The 22,750-nt window shown below is 30.4% G+C and overlaps 5 protein-coding genes across 5 annotated transcripts; 3 read left to right on the top strand and 2 right to left on the bottom strand.

Annotated features, from left to right (window-relative positions):
- The first annotated feature begins 941 nt into the window (after positions 1 to 941).
- LOC141537017 (uncharacterized) lies at positions 942 to 4,856 on the top strand. Its single transcript, XM_074257855.1, has 2 exons — positions 942 to 2,238; positions 4,789 to 4,856. Exons 1-2 carry the CDS (start codon positions 942 to 944, stop codon positions 4,854 to 4,856), a joined length of 1,365 nt encoding a protein of 454 aa, XP_074113956.1.
- A 6,210-nt stretch (positions 4,857 to 11,066) lies between these two features.
- LOC141537018 (uncharacterized) lies at positions 11,067 to 11,636 on the bottom strand. Its single transcript, XM_074257856.1, has one exon. It carries the CDS (start codon positions 11,634 to 11,636, stop codon positions 11,067 to 11,069), a length of 570 nt encoding a protein of 189 aa, XP_074113957.1.
- A 290-nt stretch (positions 11,637 to 11,926) lies between these two features.
- On the bottom strand, positions 11,927 to 13,118 carry LOC141537019 (uncharacterized). The gene is made up of 3 exons (XM_074257858.1): positions 12,812 to 13,118; positions 12,375 to 12,539; positions 11,927 to 12,308 (listed from the first exon to the last, which is right to left on the bottom strand). The coding sequence occupies exons 1-3, from the start codon at positions 12,952 to 12,954 to the stop codon at positions 11,927 to 11,929; spliced, it is 690 nt and encodes a 229-aa protein (XP_074113959.1). The 5' UTR covers positions 12,955 to 13,118.
- Positions 13,119 to 21,077: 7,959 nt separating this feature from the next.
- Positions 21,078 to 21,899, top strand: LOC141536868 (uncharacterized). The gene has a single exon (XM_074257647.1). The coding sequence runs from the start codon at positions 21,266 to 21,268 to the stop codon at positions 21,755 to 21,757; it is 492 nt and encodes a 163-aa protein (XP_074113748.1). The 5' UTR covers positions 21,078 to 21,265; the 3' UTR covers positions 21,758 to 21,899.
- LOC141537020 (uncharacterized) lies at positions 21,758 to 22,750 on the top strand (the record flags this gene model as incomplete). The annotated part of the gene is made up of 1 exon (XM_074257859.1): positions 21,758 to 22,750. A coding segment is annotated over one exon (993 nt), but the record flags the coding sequence as incomplete, so codon positions are not given.

Consider the following 22,750-nt stretch of genomic DNA (forward strand, 5'->3'; position numbering starts at 1 on the left):
GTGAAGTGGCTGAAGGAAAACATAGACCCTTGGGCTGAAGTGAAAAAGTTGTGGGCTGATACATCTAAGAAAAGGATTTCACACTTACTTGCTGATACTTCTATGAGAAATTACGTTGAGTCGTTTACAGTCCTAAAACACGTGACCAATGGTCACCAATTGGTAAAATTTATACAATCGTATTTATTACTGTTTTTTATATATTCTTAATTTATTAATTTTTTTACTAGATTGATATTGATTTCTTAACCATCCATCCGACGAAAACCTCGAATTTATCTCTAAATTTCGATTTATTTGCAAACAACTAGTTTCTTATTCAAGTAATAAGAAGAGAAAAGCGGAATCAATACAACTTCTCTTAAAAAAATTTCTTCATTGAGCCAGAGTGAGGATTTAAATTCTACAGGTAAAAATCTATTAAACTCATATTTTATTGTTTATAATAATAATTAATTTTTGTGTATTATTTATTTAGAGCTCAAAAAGTTTCTATTCTGAAACTCTTGCCACTTTTACTTCCTGCGCCTGGACCTTTTCAAAGTGTAACAGGTACTTTATCACCATGGCGACCGAGTAAAGAGGAAGTTCAAAAAGGATTTATACTGCACGTTAAAGATGAATTAAATTTAAGAGCTGAATTAAAAATTCGTAGAGATAATTTAAAAACTTTGGTTTAACGGAACAACCGATTGTTTCAGTTATTGGTATAAGTAAAATAGAATCATATAACGTCCACGTTAACAACATTACTTATCAACTTACGTCATTTCTTGAAGCTGTAGACATTGCTTTCAAAAGTTTTTATGCTTTTCAATTATCATACCCAAAAGAATCTGAGTATTCTTGGATGGTTCTTCAACAAAAAATTTATAGCATCACAGGAGAGAAAGGGGAAACGGAAGATACAGGATTTTGAATCAAAAAAAGTTTTTCCTATTATGTTATTTTGCGATGACTATGAGACTGGTAATGCACTTGGTAGTCACTCAGGATGCAATAAGTTGTGTGGATGTTACATAACATTGCCCTGTTTTCCACCACATTATCAGTCTTCATTAGAAACGATCTTCCACGCGCTCCTTTTTTACTCTAAAGACAGAGAGAAGTTTGGAAATGCTGCTGTTTTTAGACTTCTTATCGATATGCTGAATGACTTGGAAACAAACGGATTGGAGCTTGATTTACCACACGGAAAAACCCAAGTTTATTTCAAATTGGGCTTAATTGTGGGTGACGATTTGGGCCTTCACTCAATACTGGGTTTTGTAGAAAATTTTAACGCTAATTATGCGTGTAGATTTTGTAAAATGGACAAGGATCAACGATCAATGGCTTCTCTTGAAGACCCTGTCTACATAAGGACTAAAATTTCATACGCTAAAGATCTACTTCTAAATGAGGTTTCTGCAACTGGCATCAAAGAAGAAAGTGCTTTTCACCGCTTGAACAATTTTCATGTTACTGAAAACTATTCAAATGACATAATGCATGATGTCTTTGAAGGCATTTGTGTGTTTGATATGGCAGCTATGATGAAATATTATATATCAGAAAAGAAATATTTTACATTGCAGCAATTAAATCACTGGATAAATATTCATTGTTGGGGTGAAACTGAATCAAGTATACCTTTACCAATATCTGAACATGACTACAAAAATGAGCATCTACGAATGTCAGCTGCTGAAATGCTTACATTTGTTCGACATTTTGGTCTATTAGTAGGGGATTTGGTGCCTAAGGATGATCCAGTTTGGAAGATTTACTCTCTCCTTCGACAAATTATTGATATAATTACTTGTCCATCAATACAGGTTGAATGTCACTTGATGTTACGAGTTCTATTGAAAGAACATTCTTTCTTAGTTCGTCATGTACTCAAAAGGTCACTCAAACCGAAAGACCATATTTCTACTCATTTGGCAACAATTTTGAGAGAATATGGACCTCCAATTAATTTTTGGTGCATGCGGTTTGAAGGAAAGCATAGAGAATCGACAGTTCCAGCTTCGGTGAGTAACTGCAAAAAAAATGTTGCTCAAACAATTGTTACTAAACATCAATTGAAATTTGCCAGCCAACTTTATGCAATGAATATTGCTCCTGTTTTTGAAGAAGGGCCTTCGTCATCTTGTAAATTTAGTGATTTACCAATAATATTCAACGATAGCTTGAATCAACAACCGAATTTTATTAATACTACTATATACAAGGTTAATTGGGTAACTAAAAATGGTAGTACTTATAAGCCAAATATGGTCCTATATACGAATGAAAATAATAATGAACCAGTATTTGGAGTTATTAAATTTATTTTTACTCAAAATGATACGCTATTTTTTATTTATCAAAGACTTCAAACGATATTTCGAGAACATGAACATGTTTATGAAGTTACAGATATGATGCCAGTTTGTTCTATTATAAGCTATGATAATTTATTAAATTTTAAACCACTAAGTTTTACATCAAAAGCTGATAAAAATTATATTATATTGCGTCATTGTTTTTAGAAGTAACCACCGCATTTTAATTGAAGTTTTTATCTTTACTATTTATAATATGAATAACAAATAAAACTGATTAAGAAATAAAAAAATTTTATTATATTACTTGTTATTATTTCAAATTTATAACTCATTTTAATAATACATTCTTTCCTCATAATCAATTTTTATAATAGTAAAGTTATTACTAATAAATTATTAGTAAAATAATGTTATTAGCCAGAAATAGCAATTTTTGACAACGATAAGAATTGAAAATAAAAACGAAAGGCTTACTATACTATTTTCCATTTTTATTAATTTTAGTGTGATAGATTATTTATAAATAAAGAATGATAAAAGTATGGTATCTCATAATTATCTATCGTGCAGATTCGTGTCGACCAAGCGAGGTTAAGTCGGCCATATTGATTTTGGTATTTTAATAATAAGAATACCATATTTTTTTATATCTAGTAAACGTATTCCTATGGTTAGTAAACGTTGGTATTCTTATTTTAAGAATACTTTTTTTTTAACTATAGGAAAAAGTTTTCTGGGAGGAAAAAAACTTTTTTTTCAGTGTATGTTTATAGATTCACATCATTGAAGTATACTCAACGAATTAAAAACATTGCTTACTGGATTAATATCAGTTTCAGTGTAAAAATCCGTTTCGAAAATTTTTTTCAGATTTTTAGTGAAAATAGCTGTCAATATGGTAGTCTGGTGAAGATATCTGAAATAACACAAAATTTTTTAATTCAATTTTTTTCAGTTCCGTCATTAAGCTTTCATGAAGCAACTTGATCGTGCTTCGTTTAATTGTAATTAACACATTTTCATTGGCAATCACACCGCATTTTCTCAATTTAGTCGGCCATATGTTTTATTTTTTAGTCAACTCAATCTTCGCAGTGATTCCACTACAGAGTCAACGTATGCAGGCGTATTCACTTGTAAGCAAATTGTATAACCGAACAGGAGAGGGCGTTTTATTGAAATCATAAACGATGTGCGGAGAATTTAAAAATTTCAAATAAAATACGTATGCCATGTTGATTTTACCTAACTTTTGTTAAACGTATCATAAAATAATATTTCATTAATTACATTTATGCATTTTATAGGTTGACTTACTTACAAATGTTGAAACATTAAAAGGATGTTCATGTATCCTGAAAAAATTTGGGGTACTCAATGACGCGCGCCAAGTACGATAAAAAAATTTTTTCCTCATTTTTAAATTTTCAACAAATTTTTTTCAATTTTTTCAACATTATGACGGTTTCTTGGTATTTTTTCGTATAGAATGAAAATTATTGTAACGAGTCTTATTTTTTTTTGCAAAGTGCAGATGTTATTAAGATGAGTTTTATGAACGTGGACTTGGCGCAATTTTTAACAGTGAAACTGTTATTGTTCGGATTTATTTATCCTCTCACGTACACTAAAATAATCAATTGATCAGCTGACAAGTATTTATATGGATGTACAAAATTTTACTCAATTAATTTATTAATAATTAATGAAATTCATTAATATTTATCACAGTGATTAGTATTAATATAATATTTATCCGGAGGCACTGTCGTGCCTCAAGCCAAGTACACGTTCAACAACACACATGAAATGTGTGTGAACGTGTAGGCGCGAGGCTACAGTGCCTTTATTCTCGAGTCAGATGTCAACATAACCTCACTTTATTTTCAACTTGATTTATTTTATTACTATATACATGTCAACACTTGTCACGCACTTTAAATAGTTTAATTATTAGTTCTTTTTATAAAACAGCAATAATTATATAATTTTTTTCATTTTTTAGCGTTATCTTAATTTATAAAATTTTCGCTCCCCCGTTTTTCGATACTACGAAAGATTTTACTAATTTCGGTCGAATTTTTTATTTCGAAGTTGGTACTTTTCAATTTTCTGCGTATAGTATACCACCGAGTATTAGAGTTAGTCCGTTTCCATTTAACGCCTGAGATCCTCTCCGGATAGTTACTCTGTTCCAGATTTTTTATTTTTAAGTTGGTACATTACATTTTGTGAGAATAGTATACTACTGTATAGTATCAGAGTTGTTCCATTCCCATTGAAAGTTTGATAAAATAGGCGGTTAATTCAAATCTAGTCTATTTAAAATTGTAATTTTATTCTATTTTAACGTTTAATTTTCATTATAATAATCAATATTATTGTTATCATTGTTTAACTTAATTATAATAATGAATATTTGTTGTAGACATTTGATGTAAATATATAGTGTGAATTGTTTTCATTACTTTTTCAGCTTTGAACTGGGATACTCCTAAATGTATCCAGCAGGTGTCACTATGTGCCAGAAAGGCGCGAATTTGAATTCATTTTAAATATTATATTAAAATTAATTCAAATTTATTGTACTCATACATAATCCTAATGCATGCCCGGCTGTAAGCTGTAATGCTTTTAGATGCACCTGGCATGTCTGAAAAATTAAGCTGTTATTTTGAATTTAAATTCATTGATTATTTCTTTACATGTATTTGTAAAATAATTAACACAACTTTATTTTAGAAAACTTTTTATTATTTTATTTTTTTTTAATACTTGTATACCCGGGAAAAAATGATTTTGCCTAATTATATATGGTTATATATAATATAACTTATATATAATTAGACCTGAAAATTGGCCAGGTCTAATTATATATAATCATATACAAGTTATATATAATCATATATGAGTTATATATAATCATATATAAGTTATATATAATTTTATGTACTCATATATAACTACATGTAACAACATTAAATTATATATCATTACCCCTAATTAAATATGTGGTTATTTTTAGGGATATAATATTTGATTTCGGCGTACCTAATCCTGTAACAAAAAAAAAAATCATCACATATGATTTTGCAGCTATAACTCCGACGCGGTCACCCATCCAATTACTAACCACGCGCAATGCTGCTTAACTTTGATGATCCCAGTGCGTCTCGAAATTCCCGGCTGCTATGCTGTCGTCTTTTAAGTATTGATGATTCTATGAAGTATATAACGTATCAAATCAATTTATCAGAAATATAATATAAAAATTAATTTTATATTAAATTTTGATACTCTTGATTCGCTTATTTCACTGAACCTAATTATAACAACATATTTATTCCAATAATCATTTTATTATTAAACAGTAGCAGGGCAAACCAAGACATCCTATAGGAAGTGCAATAAATTTTTCATTTTATAACTATTTAAGCGTATTGTAAAACATCATTTTGCACTTTAAGTGATATCTAAAAAAATGTTTGCTTAGGTCTGACTATGCATGAACCTATATATAATTATATATTAACTTATATATAATTTAATAATACATGATAATCTATAAAAGGGTAATTATGTTAGCCAAGTTTGATCACATCTAATTATATATGGACCCGTATATAATCAGATCTGATTACATACAGATTCATATTAGTCAAGTATGAGTAGGTATAATCATATATAAGTCTACATATGGTTATATATAATTACTAATTATTAATTAGATATAACTATATATGATTAGGCAAAATCATTTTCTTCGGGAATATAATCAGATTTAATTCAACAAAGTATACTCTATTAAAATACTAATAAATATATCATGTAAAATTTAGGAAATATTATACATAATCTATTATAAGTGTATTACTTCAATATATATAAGCAAAATGTATTATTAATTTAGTATTGTTTTATAAATAATAGTAATGAAATATAAAATAAAATAAAACTTAGCTCTTTATCTGCAATTATTAATAAAAAAATTCAGATCTTATACTTATCTTAAAATTACTAAAGAACATAAAATCAATAATCATTGATAAATTTATAATTTACGTTTGATTAGATATAATTATGTACATAGCTTTACGTTTGATTATATATATATATATATATATATGGTCCTATATAAATTAGATCTGATCAGATCTAATTATATATAGATTTATATATAATCATATATAGCCCTAGATAACTCAGGTCTAATCAGATCTAATTATATATAATCATGTATGGACCTAGATAACTCAGGTCTAATCAGATCTAATTATATATAGACTTATATATAATCATATATAGACCTATATAAGTCAGATCTAATCAGATCTAATCATATATAGACTTATATAAAACATACATATAATACATTAGTCCATATATGATTATATATATTTTATATAAAAATTTATATATAATAATATATAATTATATATATTTAATATATAATCATATATATATATATATATATATATATGGTTAGGCAAATTCATTTTTTCCCGGGTATTTCTGTCTTTATCATAATTATTGTTATAGAGATATTATTATTATTATTATTATTATTATTATTATTATTATTGTTATTGTTATTGTTATAGTTATGAAGATTATTATTTAATTAATCTAACATCCGGCCCTCAGTCGAAGGAATTCTAAGTAAACACATAGCGACGACTAATATAAATTATAGTAGTTATAATTTCAAAAAACGTGGGAAATTTCAAAGTTAAAAATTCATATGAAATTTTATTATTATCATTGCAATAATAATAATAGCAATTATAATTCTTCCTGTTTATAAAAGGATGCTAAATTATTAGTTATTAAGAAAATTATTCATTTTTATTCCAAATAGCGCGCGAAAATTCAATTTTCAAAATTTCAATCAAAATTTTATTATTATATTTATAACATCTTATTCCTTGAAGGGGAAGGATGCTATACTAAAATAATAATTATTATTTGTTAATACCGATGTACATGGGGTATTCCATGCCAAATCGACCACTTTTGACCCCGACCCTTTTCGATTTGGCCGAAAGTTTTCCATCCTTTTCTACCCTATAAAAAACGGTTCTCAGAATTTTTTTGAATTTTTTTACCTAACTCCAAAAAAGTTATGAATTTTTCAAAAAAATGGCTTTTTTATTTTCAAATAGCCATAACTTTTTCAAAACTAAACATTTAGGTACCTTTTTTTTTTTTAAATTTTTGTTTTTAGATGTACTTTCCGATAAAAATGTTAAAAAATTTTTGTAAGTCAATACATATGGAATTTTTCAGTTTTTGACAAAAATCAATGATTTTTCGAAGTTCGACATTTTTTTTTTTTTAATTTTTTTTTCTAAAATAAACTTTAATCAATTCCACAGTTATCCCTGTAGAACCCAGATTGGGCCGATTTCTCTTTCTATTTTTTTATTCAATTGAAAAAATATTGTTAAATTTTCAAAAATGGAAAAAAATTTTTTTTTCATAAATTTTATTTATATAATGAGATAAATACAATTCAACGATTTTACGGCATTATATTCACAATTTAGAGGCTTCATCGATGACTGTATTTAGTAAGATTCAAATTTTAATATATCAATTAGATCGATAAACTAGGGATAACAATTATCGACTTACCTATAGCCAGTAAACTAGATGCTATAAGCTAGTACCCTGATAGCCAGCGCTTTCTCAGTAAGTGTTGACTCCCAGCAGTTACGGTTAAGTTATACATCAAGTTGGCGGTAATTCTTCACTCAACAACAGTTGTAAGCAAATTGACAGAAATCTACGGCCGCAACTTGAATACAAGTTAACAATCAAACTTGTAGTTAAATTTCTTTTCAACTTTACTACAATTTGAAGGAAATACTTGTACAGCAAGTTTTGACGTCTATTTGCAGAGTAAGTTATAGGTAACTAATAGGTAATCGCTCGCTTTGCCAACTCTTTCCGTCAAGTTTGCTTCAAATTGCGGACGTAGATTGACAGTAAGTTATAGGTAAGGTGGCTATCAGGGTATGTTTTGATTAAAAGTGCGGCTTTTTCATTTTGAGATCTAAAGCATAACCTATAAATCTTTTGTGCAATCTAGTGTTTTATAAAAGATTGTCATTACATTTGTTGTATAAATAAATAATTTCTCTAGTTTATAAGCGCTTTTTTAATTTGTCTTTATGGCGTCAAAAAAGGTATTTGATCGGTGTTGTAATCCTTTTGAGTTGGAATCTCATTTTAAAAAAATTGGTTTACGTCCGGCGACTGATATTATGAAAGTAACGTTAGGATTAGATGATAATTATTTATTATGCAGTTCATGTCGAAAAAAAGCTTCAGAGTTAGTGAAGCAACAAACAAATGCTCGTAATGATCCTAGTGCTGATGTAAGTGACCGTGAAGACAACTATAGTGACAATAATGACAACAATGATCAGGCTGATAATGATAGTAATACAACTGCCATGGATCTCCCATTATCCTTATCATTCCGTAAGTTTTTTTAATTATTTATACGTTACTTGAATACATTTCTAGTAGCTATTCGCTCCGAGTGTGACTGCAGCGCCAGACTAAATATGAACTACGGGAGGCTATCAGTGTATGTTTTTATATGTTTGTCAATAGCCAAAGAAAAAGTTTATTAAAAGAATATTATAAATAATAAACAAGTCATAAAAAAAATGTGAACGTTAAATATCTATTGACATTTTATAATTGACTTTAACGTACCAAAAATACAAGTATAATGATTAAATAAATAAAGAAATGCAGTAAACATTTATAAGGTTAAGTTGCTTAAAATTTATGTCAAAATCTCGGAATAGTTCTTAAAAAAATAAAAAAATAAAAAATAATGATTGAAATGTTTTTCTCAATAGAATAAGTAAATAATAATTTAATTCATTACTTTTTTCATTATTTTTAGTTGAACCAAAGACATGGATATTATTATAAAGACAGGATTTCAGTCCATCACCCATCAAATAGAATTTCAGCCGGAAACAATGTCCAAAGGCAAAAAACTTGTTGATGCTGGACATGTGAGAGAAGTCGAGGAACATCAACGAAACTTGGAAAGTTTTTGATAAAATCTCGCGTTATTCGGCAAGCATCGGTTCACGCTACACCTTATGCTACTTCTTTAGACGTAATGCACATCTGAATCATTTATTTTGTTACTGTAAATAATGTTTAAGTATTATATAATTAATAGATTGTTCTATTTCAATTTCAGATAAACTCTGCACGTTACGTGACAGATGTACACTGTAATTGTGTATATAATAAGAGTGACAAGTGTAAACACGTTGCTGCGTTAATTTATTTCATCAATAATGAAGAAAGTGCTTCAAAAACGAGTCACGAGCAGCAGTGGGGTAAGCCGGGCGCTCGCCAATTTGCTAAACACAAATATTCTAAAGGAGAGTATTTCAAAAAAATTATGCCGCATAAATACACTCAATTACATGAGCCTCAGAATGTTTTATTGACTGATTTAGAGTCGATTCACCTTTGAAACGAATTATGGAAGCACAGCTTAGCAAAAATAATAAACACACAGTTAGAAATGTGATTAACTCTCTGTTGGCGCAAGTAGAACTGAATTTAGAGAAAGAAGAATGTGCTGCATGTGTAGAAAATTTTTTAATTTTTTGCGAGGAATATTCTATTTATGAAAGTCAGTATAATCTGGATCCGAATCTCCGTGAGTTTTATTTGAAGAACGTGCAATTATCAGAAAATGAGATCATCCAAATGTCTTGTGAAACTGTTAAGCAGTCTTCTTGTAACAATTGGTTCCAAGCTAGACGCTTCAGAATTTCTGCAAGTTCAAATGTTCACCATATAAAAGTTCTAAGCAGGAAACCAGTTGAAACTTTGGTTTCAGACATGCTACATCCATCCAAAATTGACAGCAGCCCTACTAAATACGGTTTAAAAATGGAATCTTCCGTCATTGATTACGGTTGTATTTCCAAAATTGTTGAATTTAAATGTCCTAGTACCTGTGAAAATAAACCGGTTATCAATGATGCTGATCAAGTTAGTAACGTTAAGTATTTGGAATTTATGAATAATAAGTTGGATCTCAAAAAGTCTGATATTTATTACACTCAAGTTCAAGTACAAATGTACGTCAGTGGTATGAGTGTTTGTGATCTCTTTATTTTTTCACCAGTTGAAGATGGCTGTTGTCTAATAGAAGTCCACAGAGATGAAGAATTTTTAAAAAGTGTAATTTTGAAGAGCGAGAAATTCTATTTTGAACAATATTTGCCCGCTTTGTTTGCAACAGTAGCAACTACTGACATTAATGAAGAAAATACTAGTAACAATTATGAAAAAACTGATAATTTAGATAGTAGTAATAATGAAGATGAAAATTCAAACCAAAAACGAAGCTTTACCAGAAGTGATCTTATAAATATTTCAATATAATAATTTATTTTCAATAATTTATAACAGTATAAAAGCACCAATTGTTGTGATTTTAATAAATAAGCTAAGAGTAATCAGTTAATAATCAGTTAAAAAAAAATTAATATTTATTAAGTTAGTAAAGAGTGTTATTGTCTGTTACAATACTATCAATTTAAAAGTATTTTATTATTCGTTACATGTTTTACAAAAATCTTAATTATTAATCTAATTAATAGCTGAAAATAAATGTACAATTTTTACAAATATAAATTTGTATTTTTACAAGTACTCACTGACCAACTTTTATGAGTATTAAAATATTTTTATCCCTCATTTTCAGGATCGTTTTTTTTCAGAAATAATTGGAGGCTGTAAATTTACCAAAACACAACAAATGTGCAAAATATCATCAATGCAATGGAACAAATGTTGTGGAATTTTATGCAATATTTGATAAGTCCTTAACCGCTGCATTATTCTTTCGACGTGAATCCTAACCCTTGCAACACTGTATGTCTGTTGAGTTTCTTCACTTGAAAATTCATTCTTTTTCTCTAGAAAAGGCGGCATGACCATTTGCACTTTCTTGCCGCTTGCGTCAATCACTGTTTTAATATCTGGAAAACATTTATCAGCTAAAACTATGTCACCATCCTCCAATAAATCCAACAATCCTGACTCTATTGTAAGCTGAGAATCGGATTTCCGTCCTCCAGCTACGTCAGATCTCAAGGATATGAAGCCTCCAGGAGTTATACCAATAAGAACTTTGGCCGTGAAATTCTTTTTGTATTGTGAGTAAGTAAAAACACGGTTGTCGACACTTGTAGGAATATCTATTCGGAATTCAGTGCAATCAATTATGACCCTAGTGTTTTTATAATCAGGTAGAAAACAATCAGGCATAGTTTCTTGTACTGCGTCGATATCAGGCCAAAATACTAAATTTCTTGTCGCACTAGCAAGATGTTGTAGGATTTCATAAAAAATTGTTGAAATTGTTGTTCTGTGAACACTAAATAATACACCAAGTGCCGAAAATGTTAATCCAGTTTTAATTTTCATTAAAAAAATTAATAGTCGGTCTTTTTTTGATACAGCGTATTTTCGTGACGTAGATGTACATAGTCTACTCAATAAGAAATCAAAATTTGGGAATGATACACCGGCCAGATCAATGATTCCTTGATCCTTTGTTACCGATGCGAATCCTCTGAAGATTTTATTATCCGCTTGACTTTCCTTATCAGCAAACGTTTTTTTATCTGTACCACATTCTTTGTTAACAAATTTTTATTACTAGCATGAATTTTTATCGGCCTAGTATCTTCAACTATTTCTGTCTGAGTTTCAGCATGACACAAATCATTTGTGACATAACGATTGCAAATAAAGGTTTGAGAATTGACATCAGAGTTTGAATAAAAATCAACTTGACACTCTTGATCAACTTTTAAAGACACAATCGGAGGATTATCATATTCATTTATCACTTCCATCGGTTCTAATACAGTGAGTTCAGAACTTGATTTTGGGGGTGATATTTTTTTCATCTGCCGGTTAATGAAACGCTTGTATCTGAAAATATGAAATTATTATAATTATGTTGTTAACATTAATCTAGTTTTACCAAATAATTTTTACCTGTTTATGACCGGAGATTCATTAACTTTCGGAGACTTGTAAATCGAAGGAAATATTGTTGGAATGTAGCTAGGACTCAACTCCTCTTCTGATTTTTTACCACCAATAAAATGGTCACTACAAATACAATCATATGGCTTGGGAACCCACGGTGATCCATCAACACTACAAATATATATTTTTGATTATTTCTTTGCAAAATCTTAAATCTTTGCAAAATTAAAATTTTTTCACTCTGTGATAACTTTTATTTTTCTTTTAATCATTAAATTTCTATAATATTACAATTTATTGACTTATAAATTTTCTCTTTGCTTTTTCATTACAGAATTGCAAAAAAAATTATCTACGTTTTCTAAACTTAACAATTTTACAAAAATTTATAATACTCCAAATTATTTTTTTTTGGATAACAATAAGGTTATGGAACTACTTACTTTAGCCTTTTAACCGCAGCTATCCACTGATTCCGTTGATTTATTTTCCATTTAGCGGTAGGAAATTTATAAAATTTGCACTCACTTTTTCTGCTCGTATTTTGACAATTCACTACACAACAACTTTGGTGTCTCATTTTCATTTAATTTATTTAAATTAAAAAGAAAAAAATTATTTCAACGTGTTTTTGTTTACAATTTCGGTTATAGTAGCCTCCCGTAATGTTCAAAGTGACCACTGCGAACGCTTCAGTCGATTTAAATTCCCCTACCATGCCTTCCCTCGGAGCGAATATGTTTCACTATTATTTTTTAAGGTTCCATGTCATTTGATAGCGAACCCAAAGCATCACAATCAAGCTCAGGATCCCAAGTTAGCGCTGCAACTCAATTACCCGTAATAAACCATGCATTAGAATTGTTAAATCAATCACCGATTCCATCGAAGAAATTGAATGATAATCAATTTTTGAACAATAAAATAAATCGGGTATCCGACAGCTTGAAAAAAGTTTTGCTTTCTTCTTCAGAAGAATTAATAATTAATAATTATAAATGCGTGAATTTTAAGTTTACTAAATTACTGTTATTTTAGGTGCAAATATTTATTCTTTGACAAGGAACACAGAAAAGCCCATTAAACACTACAGCGATTACTTGAGCATGATTATATGTGAAAATCCATCTTTTCAGTGTTATTTAGGTGGATGTAAAAACTGTCCTGGGGTCGATGAGTTGACTAAAATTTTACTAAAATGTTTTGAGGACCGGGAAATCGAGAATATTACATATAAATATTGGATATCAAAACCGAGAAGTAGTTTAGAAACTATTATTAAGCCTACAGAAGAATTTGTGGAAAAATTTTGTAGTGAGTTAGAAATTCTTCTACCTCATTCGTTCATTGCTAAGGAGCAAGCCCAATTCTTGAAGACATTGAAAGAAACATTTAAACCAAACGAATACGTTATTATTTGTGATTTTGCAGAAAATTATGCCTTCGTAGTACAAAATGCGGCAGCTGGTTTTCACTGGAATAATAATCAGGCAACAGTTTTTCCAGTCGTTATTTATTATACAGTAAATAACAAACTTGAACACAAAAGTTTAGTAATTATCTCAGATTCTAACAAACATGATGCCGTTGCTGTTCATGTTTTCATCGAAATAATAACTGATTACGTGAAAAGTCTTCCTGAACGTTGTAACAAGATTTATTATTTTTCTGATGGAGCTCCTCAACAATTTAAAAACTTTAAAAACTTTGTAAATTTATATTACCACGAAGATGATTTTGATATTCCTGCTGAATGGCATTTTTTTGCGACTGCCCATGGGAAAGGTCCGTGTGATGGAATCGGTGGTATTCTCAAACGACTTGCAGCGAGAGCAAGTCTCCAACTCGCGGTAGACAAACAAATAACGACACCAGAAGAACTTTTTGAATGGGCTTCTGCACCGGATAACTTGCCGAATATTATAGTGAAGTTTTCCCCAGAAGAAGATTATGACACAGCAGTAAATGATTTAAATGATCGATTTTTGAAAACGAAACCGATTACAGGAACTCAACAACTACATTGTATAATTCCGGACAAAAATGGTTGTTTACTAGTTAAAAACTTTTCGAATTCGAATGAACACAGAATTTGTAAAATATTTAAACGACAGAGAGAAAAGTAATTAATTTTAGCTGCATCAATTATTGATCTTACTAATTACAGTCATCGATGAAGCCTCTAAATTGTGAATGTAATGCCGTAAAATCGTTGAATTGTATTTATCTCATTATATAAATAAAATTTATGAAAAAAAATTTTTTTTCCATTTTTGAAAATTTAACAATATTATTTCAATTGAATAAAAAAAATAGAAAGAGAAATCGGCCCAATCTGGGTTCTACAGGGATAACTGTGGAATTGATTAAAGTTTATTTTAGAAAAAAAAAATTAAAAAAAAAAATGTCGAACTTCGAAAAATCATTGATTTTTGTCAAAAAACTGAAAAATTCCATATGTATTGACTTACAAAAATTTTTTAATATTTTTTATCGGAAAGTACATCTAAAAACAAAAATTTAAAAAAAAAAAAGGTACCTAAATGTTTAGTTTTGAAAAGTTATGGCTATTTGAAAATAAAAAAGCCATTTTTTTGAAAAATTCATAACTTTTTTGGAGTTAGGTAAAAAAATTCAAAAAAATTCTGAGAACCGTTTTTTATAGGGTAGAAAAGGATGGAAAACTTTCGGCCAAATCGAAAAGGGTCGGGGTCAAAAGTGGTCGATTTGGCATGGAATACCCCACATACACTATTTGTATGACTTGTATCGTTATAAGTCGACTAAAATTACGTACAGTAAGTCATTTAAGTGTTTCCAGGTACAAATCAAAATTTACTATCAATTTTAAATCACATTATTTTGTTTCGATTGCTGATAAGACTATTGATTTCTCGAGTGTTAATTTGAATAATAATATGATTAAGACAATGAATTGTGAAAAATTGCCGTAGTTAACAAACGATGGAAATTATCATGCGCAACAATTACTGGCTACCATTAATGATATCGAGTATAGGTTATATATACCAAGCACAAAAAGCTTGCAAAATATTGTACGGTGACTTATTACATGGTGAATAATATACTGATCAGTAAGTAATTTTTTTCTCGACTTCTGTTTTTTTCCTTTGATGTAATTATTATCATTCTCTCTTTACTGTGAAGTACAACGAGAATAAGAGCGTAAAAGATGTGATTGTAACAAAAAATGCGAGATATTATGTATGTAATAACTATTTGTTAGTAAATTATGAATAGAACCCTCTACTAAGCCTGCCTATGTATATGGTTGATAAATTCATTTTTTTCAGTCTCTACAACCCATGCAGGAAACCCCCAGAGTTGACAAAGGGGCCAGGCTTGGGTCAGTACTGGGAAACCTACCTGTGGCGTACCTATATTGGCCCATGCCTGGGCCAGGATGCTTAACCCAGCCTCGGCCATGCCAATGATCACCAAACCTTGGGCCAAGACTGGCTCACCCAGCCTCGGCCATGCCAATGATTATCCAAGTTTGAGCCAAGACTGGCTAACCTAGTCTTGGCCATTCATTGGTGACCCAAGCTTGGGCCAAGACTTGCTAACCTAGCCTTGGCCGGCCCAATGATTGCTCGAGCCTGAGTCAGAATTAGATTCCCCAGCCACGGCCATTCAATGGGAAATCCAAAGTTAATTAATCATTAAACAATAGAATTTTAAACAGTAAATATTTATTGCTCAACGAATATTTGTTAGCAAACGTTAAAATTGAAAATTCATTATTCAACCAAAACATTTGCGTATCGTCAAAATTGATATAGTCTTTAGAAAATTAAAATATAAAATTTACAGTTGAATTTTTAATATTGATAATTTTAAACATTAAAATTTATAATAAGATATTAAAAATATACAGAACGATGTACGAAATCTAAAGTAATATAAGAACGTGACGCTTGCATTTTTTAATAACTAATAAACATTTGTAAAAAAATAGTTAATTTTCATCCAAACACAATATTAAATAACATAAATTATATAAATAATAAACCGTCACACTTGGTCACCATATAGATTTAGCTCATAAGAATGATGAGATGTGCATCAACTCACCGGTCGTATGGTGTAGAGGTTAGTCGTCGGTCTGGGAAGCGCACGTGTGTGTGTGTGTGTGTGTGTGTGTGTGTGTGTGTGTGTGTGTGTGTGTGTGAACCTCCCATAACTTATGAACGACTTTACCCATTTCATCGTGGTTGGCCCATTTGAAAAAACATCAACGAACTTGGATTTTGAATACAATTTTGACCGATTCCAATAGATGGATTTCAAGATATCTCAAAAAAACCGTGAAAAAATTTCAGAAAAATTTTTGTTTTCAAGTGTCTTTTTTGGAATAACTTTTAAACGGCTCAGTCGATTATCTCCAAAAACTAATCAGCTCTTGATCTTGAAAAATCACGTCAATTGCCGCTTGACCAGTCAAAATCGGTTAATTCGTTCAAAAGATATCGTGAACGAAAGAAAACCGAAAAAAGTGTTTTTTTCGGAAGTACTCCTAAATTTTAACGTTTGATCAATGCGAACTTAAAAATTCTTTACGGGGCTTAAAAAACGGCGTTGAATGCTGCCAGCCACTTGAAAATCAGTTCATTCATTGGAAAGTTATTAAAAGTTGTACATTAAAAACGATGTTTAATCAAACTTCTATCAGACATACAGCAATGCTGTGAAGAGGGAAAGAACAGGAGATAAGGTGATTATTGAACTACTGATATTTGACATCAATGAGTTACCTGAGGGATATTATCACGTTATCACGATTCATCTGAAAAAATTTTGGGTACTCAATGACGCACGCCAAGTACGTCTAAAAAATTGTTTTTATTCGTTAAATTTATCACAAAATTTTTTCAATTATGGAAGATCATAACGGCTACTTGGTCCGTTTTTTTTTTAGTAGATTTCATAGAAATCTAACTATTGCATTGGCCCTCATGACGGAACTTTTGTAAAATTTTGCTATATTTCGGCTATACTTGTCGAGCTGAGTCGGAAAATGCATATGGTTCAAAAGTTTATATATGTATGTATATATCTATATATATATATAAGAGATTCATATCTATATAGTCACTCATCACGATATCTCGGGAACCATCAGACCTAGAAACTTGAAATTTGGTAGGAATATTCCTTTCGCCGAGTAGAGGTCAGCTAAGAACGGATTTTACGGAATTCCACCCACAAGGGGGGTTGCGGGGGCGTTAACAATGAAAAATTCCCGTTTTTAAACTATAGCTCCTATCGACACCAAACTTGGTAGGAATCTTCTGTAGGAGATGTAGAAATAATCTATGAATGAATTTCACGATATTTCACCCCCCCCCCATGGGGGCTGCGGGGGTGACTTTGAACAATGAAAATTTTTAATTTTCAAGCTAAAGGTCCTATCGAATCCAAATTTGGTAGAAATCTCCTGTAAGAGATGTAGAAATAATCTATGAATGAATTTTACGATATCTCACCCCCCAGAGGGTTGCGGGGGTGGCTTTTAACAATGAAAATTTTTAATTTTCAAGCTATAGCTCCTATCGACTTCAAATTTAGTAGGAATATTACTTTTACCATGTAGAGGTCAGCTAAGAACGAATTTTAAGAAATTTCTCCCCCAAAAGGGTTTGCGGGGGCGTTAAGAATGAAAAATTCCCGTTTTTAAACTATTAATCCTATGGACTCCAAATTTGGTAGGAATCTTTTGTAAGAGATGTTGAAATTATCTATGAACAAATTTCACGATATCTCACCCCCATAAAGGGTTGCGGGGTGGCTATTAACAATGAAAATTTTTAATTTTCAAGCTATAACTCCCATCGTTCTCAAATTTGGTAGGAATCTTCTATAAGTGATTTCAAAATGATGTAAGAGCGAATTTTATAACAACCTACTCTCAAAATGGATTGCAGGGGTGGGTGTTAACAATTAAGATTTTTAATTTCCAAGCTATAGCTTCTACAGGTTTTAAATGTGGTAAGAATCTTTTGTATGTGATGTAGGAATGCTATAAGAGCGGATTTTATGATAGCCTACTTATAATATGGATTGCGGGGGTAGGTGTTAACAATTAAGATTTTTAATATCCGAGCTTTAGCTCCTGCAAACCTTGAATTTGAAAATACTTTTGATCTACCCACCTCCTCCTACACATCTACCTCATAATTCTTACGCATTTAACATGTCGCGATATCAATTGTTGCCCAGAAATTATCCTTGAGGCAATAATTTTTTCTATTGACTCAAGAAAATTTATTTGTTTAAAATGGTGTTCTCGGTTAAAAATATTTTAATAATTTCAAGGTTACATATTTTTCAGCGTATTAATAACAAAATAAATTCACATATGATGTTAAATTCAGCTAGAAATAGCTTTTCTCGAATTCTGACTTCAAAAGGGATTACGCGTATAAATACAATTCTGTAAACGCCCAGCAAAGCGGGCGGGTAACAGCTAGTATATATATATATATATATATATATATATATATATATATATATATATATATATCAGATATAACGCGGCTTGTCACGACGATAGCGTCGCCAATTTACGTCGGATCTTTACCAAACTCAACATAATTATTCTACAGATAGATACCGACGTCAAGTTCGTAGATGTAATTTAGAAATGCCAGGATTTTGAAATTTTCAAAATCATAAAAATTTATATTTCTTCACTTTCTTGCTCGAATAACTCTTGAATGGAATAACTTGTCGAAATTCTGTTAATTGCATCTGAAAGCTCTTCAAATAAGCTTTAATTTGAGTACCATTTCATATGTGTAGACTTGAAATTATTCAGAAATGCTAGGATTATACAATTTTCAAAATTATAAAAATTTACATTTTTTTACTTTCTTACTCGAATAACTTTTGAATGGGATAACTTATTGAAATTCTGTAAAATGCATCTAAAAGCTCTTTAAATAAGCTTCAATTTGAGTACCATACTATATGTTTTATCTCAAAAGTAGGTCCTATTCCGCTATACCAAATATGAAATTTGCTGTTGCACTCTTTTTACCAAACGTCATCCAAAACTTTAGATTTTTACATTTATTTTCATGAAATCTACTTCCATTTCGGCTGCCGAATGGCCTTTTTTTTTATTTTACATCTTTTTGTAAAATGATAATTTCTCCTTGGCATTTTTGTAAATCAAGAGTTGTGAACGTGTACTTGGCGTAATTTTTTACAGTGGAACTGTTTTTGTTCGGATTTATTATATACGATTTTATGTTTTCTAATTCATATATTGAATTAAAATCGAAAAAATTAACAAATATAAACATTAACACATATGTACTACCCGTTTATAAAATTTTGACCTGGGTGATCGGGATCTGCGCAATGTATATCTTGTGTCATCGAATATCTATGTGTTGTATAGCCCTAAATTGGCTATAATAAATTTATGGAATTCTTTTAATTCGCCCGTTGGAACGCGGTAGGGCGTTCAACTCGCAGTAAATAGATTAAGGCGGGAGAATAGATTTAAATTTGAATAATTAAATATAAATTATATATATAAAATGAATTTAAAACACTCAGATTATTTTAGTTTAATTTAGATTTGCATTGCGCGCAAATCTATCGTTTATTATTTAATGGTTTACAAAATACCAGTACTGACAATAATTTCAGGAAAAGTAAAATTTCGCGTGACGGACTACAGTCTTGCTTCTTGATAAGTGTCCTCCAGTTCCTTGGTTTTCGACTCCCTCGGTTGAGAGTTCATGCCTTTGGGGGTGGGAGAGTCCCAGAGGGTAGTGAGGGTAGTTGCGCGCGCCTCTGCAACTCCTGTCTTCAGTTAGCATCCCTTCTCGAGTTGGCAAATGGGTCCACGTTGAAATGACGTCACGATGGCCCATGACGTTCCCAGGTTGTTTGTGGCCAGCCTGGATGTCTGGTTTTTATTGCCTAGTCTTAGGTATTTGAGTAATCTTTTTTTAGCGAACGTTTTGGAAAATAAGCCGCTTAGAGGATTATGACAATAAAATAAATGGAAATTACTGGGTTTTCCCAATCTGTAAAGAATATTCATTCCAAAACGTTCGGTATTTTATTCTAAGTGACCATTACATTTAACGTAAACTTATTTTAACAAAGTAGTTTTTTGTATGTCTAAATTACAGAACCGTAATAAAGTTTTATAGGTTTTTTCCTTGGGAATTTTCGGTGATTATAAATTTGTCTATACCCTAAAATTTATGATAGAAAAATTCCCATACTAAACAATAGAATTTAAAATAGAAAAGTTTACAATATTTAAAGATTTTTATTTTTCTTACCGATATTATTACAATTGAAAATACATATATTTTAAATCTTACTGGGTTTTTCCCGCTACTATTTATTGCAGTCATCTGTTTATATGTAATTCTATATTAATATATAGAAAGCGTTGTGATCAATCCTTTCGGATTCACAACATATGTAATCACAATCTGTGTAATTGGGATCTGGGTAATGGCGCCATCTATGTAATCGGGATCTGGGTAAAAGACGCCATCCCAAAATAATATGTAAACAACCATCTCAATCTAACTTTAAAATTTACATAGAATTATATCACATTAAATGTTAAATGAATATTAAATGTAAAATGTAATGTATGATAAAGTTGACAGATAGCGTTAGCTTCGCTTATTTAACGCTGGCTATAAATATGAAGGACTGCGCCGAGAATGGGCTTTTTGAATAATTGTATTGTAACCATTAACACCATACTCTTAAATAAATAAGTTGTTATACACTTATATTATAACGATAAATTAGTGCTACTTTCCCAAACATAACATTGGCGACGAGGATAAAGACAAATATTATATGTATTGATAACGCGTGCATTAGTGATCAAGATGGAGAATAAAGAAATAGAAGAAGCGCGTAGACAGTTAGAAGAAGATAGAAGACAGATTGAACACCAGAGATCGGTCGTTAAGAGAGACCAACAAGAGATTCTCATGGAAAGTCAACGGATTGCAGAGATAAAGCAACAGTTCGAAAAGCAGCATAAAGAGCAATCGGAGGTTGATCGTGAGATCACAAATAAGGTGTTAAAGTTGCAGGAAATGCAACTAGAATTGAACAAAATATTGATATCGATCAAAACACAGACGGGGAATTCAGCATCAATTGTTGAAAGTGGAAATAATTCAATGCAAATTATGACTGGTGGTGTTGGGAGCTTAAATACATACAAAGCCGAAGAAAATTGGAATTTGTGGAGTGAAAGATTCGAGCATTATGTCGTAGCTAATGGTATCAGTGATTCAAGAAAGAAATCCACGTTTCTGTCATTGATTGGATACGAGACGTACGCATTATTACATGATTTATATAGTCCTTAAGTTCCAAATAATTTGTCATATGAAGAATTAGCAAACATATTAAGAGACAATTTTCAATCTGAAACAAGTGCAATTACAAGAAGGTATAAATTCAAGGAATGCAGGCAGTTGGAAGGGGAAGATATCAAGCAATTTATAGTCAAGTTGAAGAAGGCAGCAACTAAATGTGAATTTGGTGTAAACTTAGAGGATAATCTACGGGATCAATTTATTTTCGGATTACGGAGTAATGCTTTGAGGAAAAGATTATTAAGTGAACCAGGAATTAACTTCCAGAAGGCCAAGGAATTAGCTACGGTATTTGAATCAACTGCAAACTACGTAATCAGAATGACATCACAACAAGATAATGTATTGGAGTCGGTAAATATAATTAATAATAAGAATAAAAGACAGGTAAGAGATTTTAGTAATAAATCAAATAAGACATGTTATTGTTGCGGTAAAGAAAATCATACAAGGAAAGAATGTAGATATCAAAATTATAGATGTAATGAATGTAATCAGGTTGGTCATTTGGCTGTCGTATGCAAAAATAAATTAAGGAAAAACTTGAATAATTATATTGGTAATAAAATGAATTCAGGACATAAAAATTTTAGAGTTAATTCCAATTTTTCTAAAGAAGCTAAAACGAATTATAATTATATTGTTGACGAAGAGACAGATGATATTGATGACGACTTAACGGAAATGTTTTATTTTGATGTAGATGTGAATGATAGTGTAGTGGGAAAAGGGATTAAAATACTTTACGAAAACTTTTATGTTGAAAATAATGGATTATTGAAGGATAATAAAACAAAAGAAAATAATGACAAGTTAATTAATGGAATTAATATTATTAAAGATCAAATACATAATGTGAAGCCATTAACAGTAAATTTAATTGTTGAAGGTAAACTATTGGAATTTGAAATTGATACCAGCAATCTCGACAGAAATTTGGAAGAAGAGACAATTGAAGAATCTTCCATTGCAGAGGACGGATAG

The sequence above is a fragment of the Cotesia typhae genome, unplaced genomic scaffold, assembly GCF_013202065.1.
Source record: "Cotesia typhae breed Kobodo isofemale line unplaced genomic scaffold, CoteBio_Ctyphae scaffold_45, whole genome shotgun sequence".
In the NCBI taxonomy this organism is placed as follows: domain Eukaryota; kingdom Metazoa; phylum Arthropoda; class Insecta; order Hymenoptera; family Braconidae; genus Cotesia; species Cotesia typhae.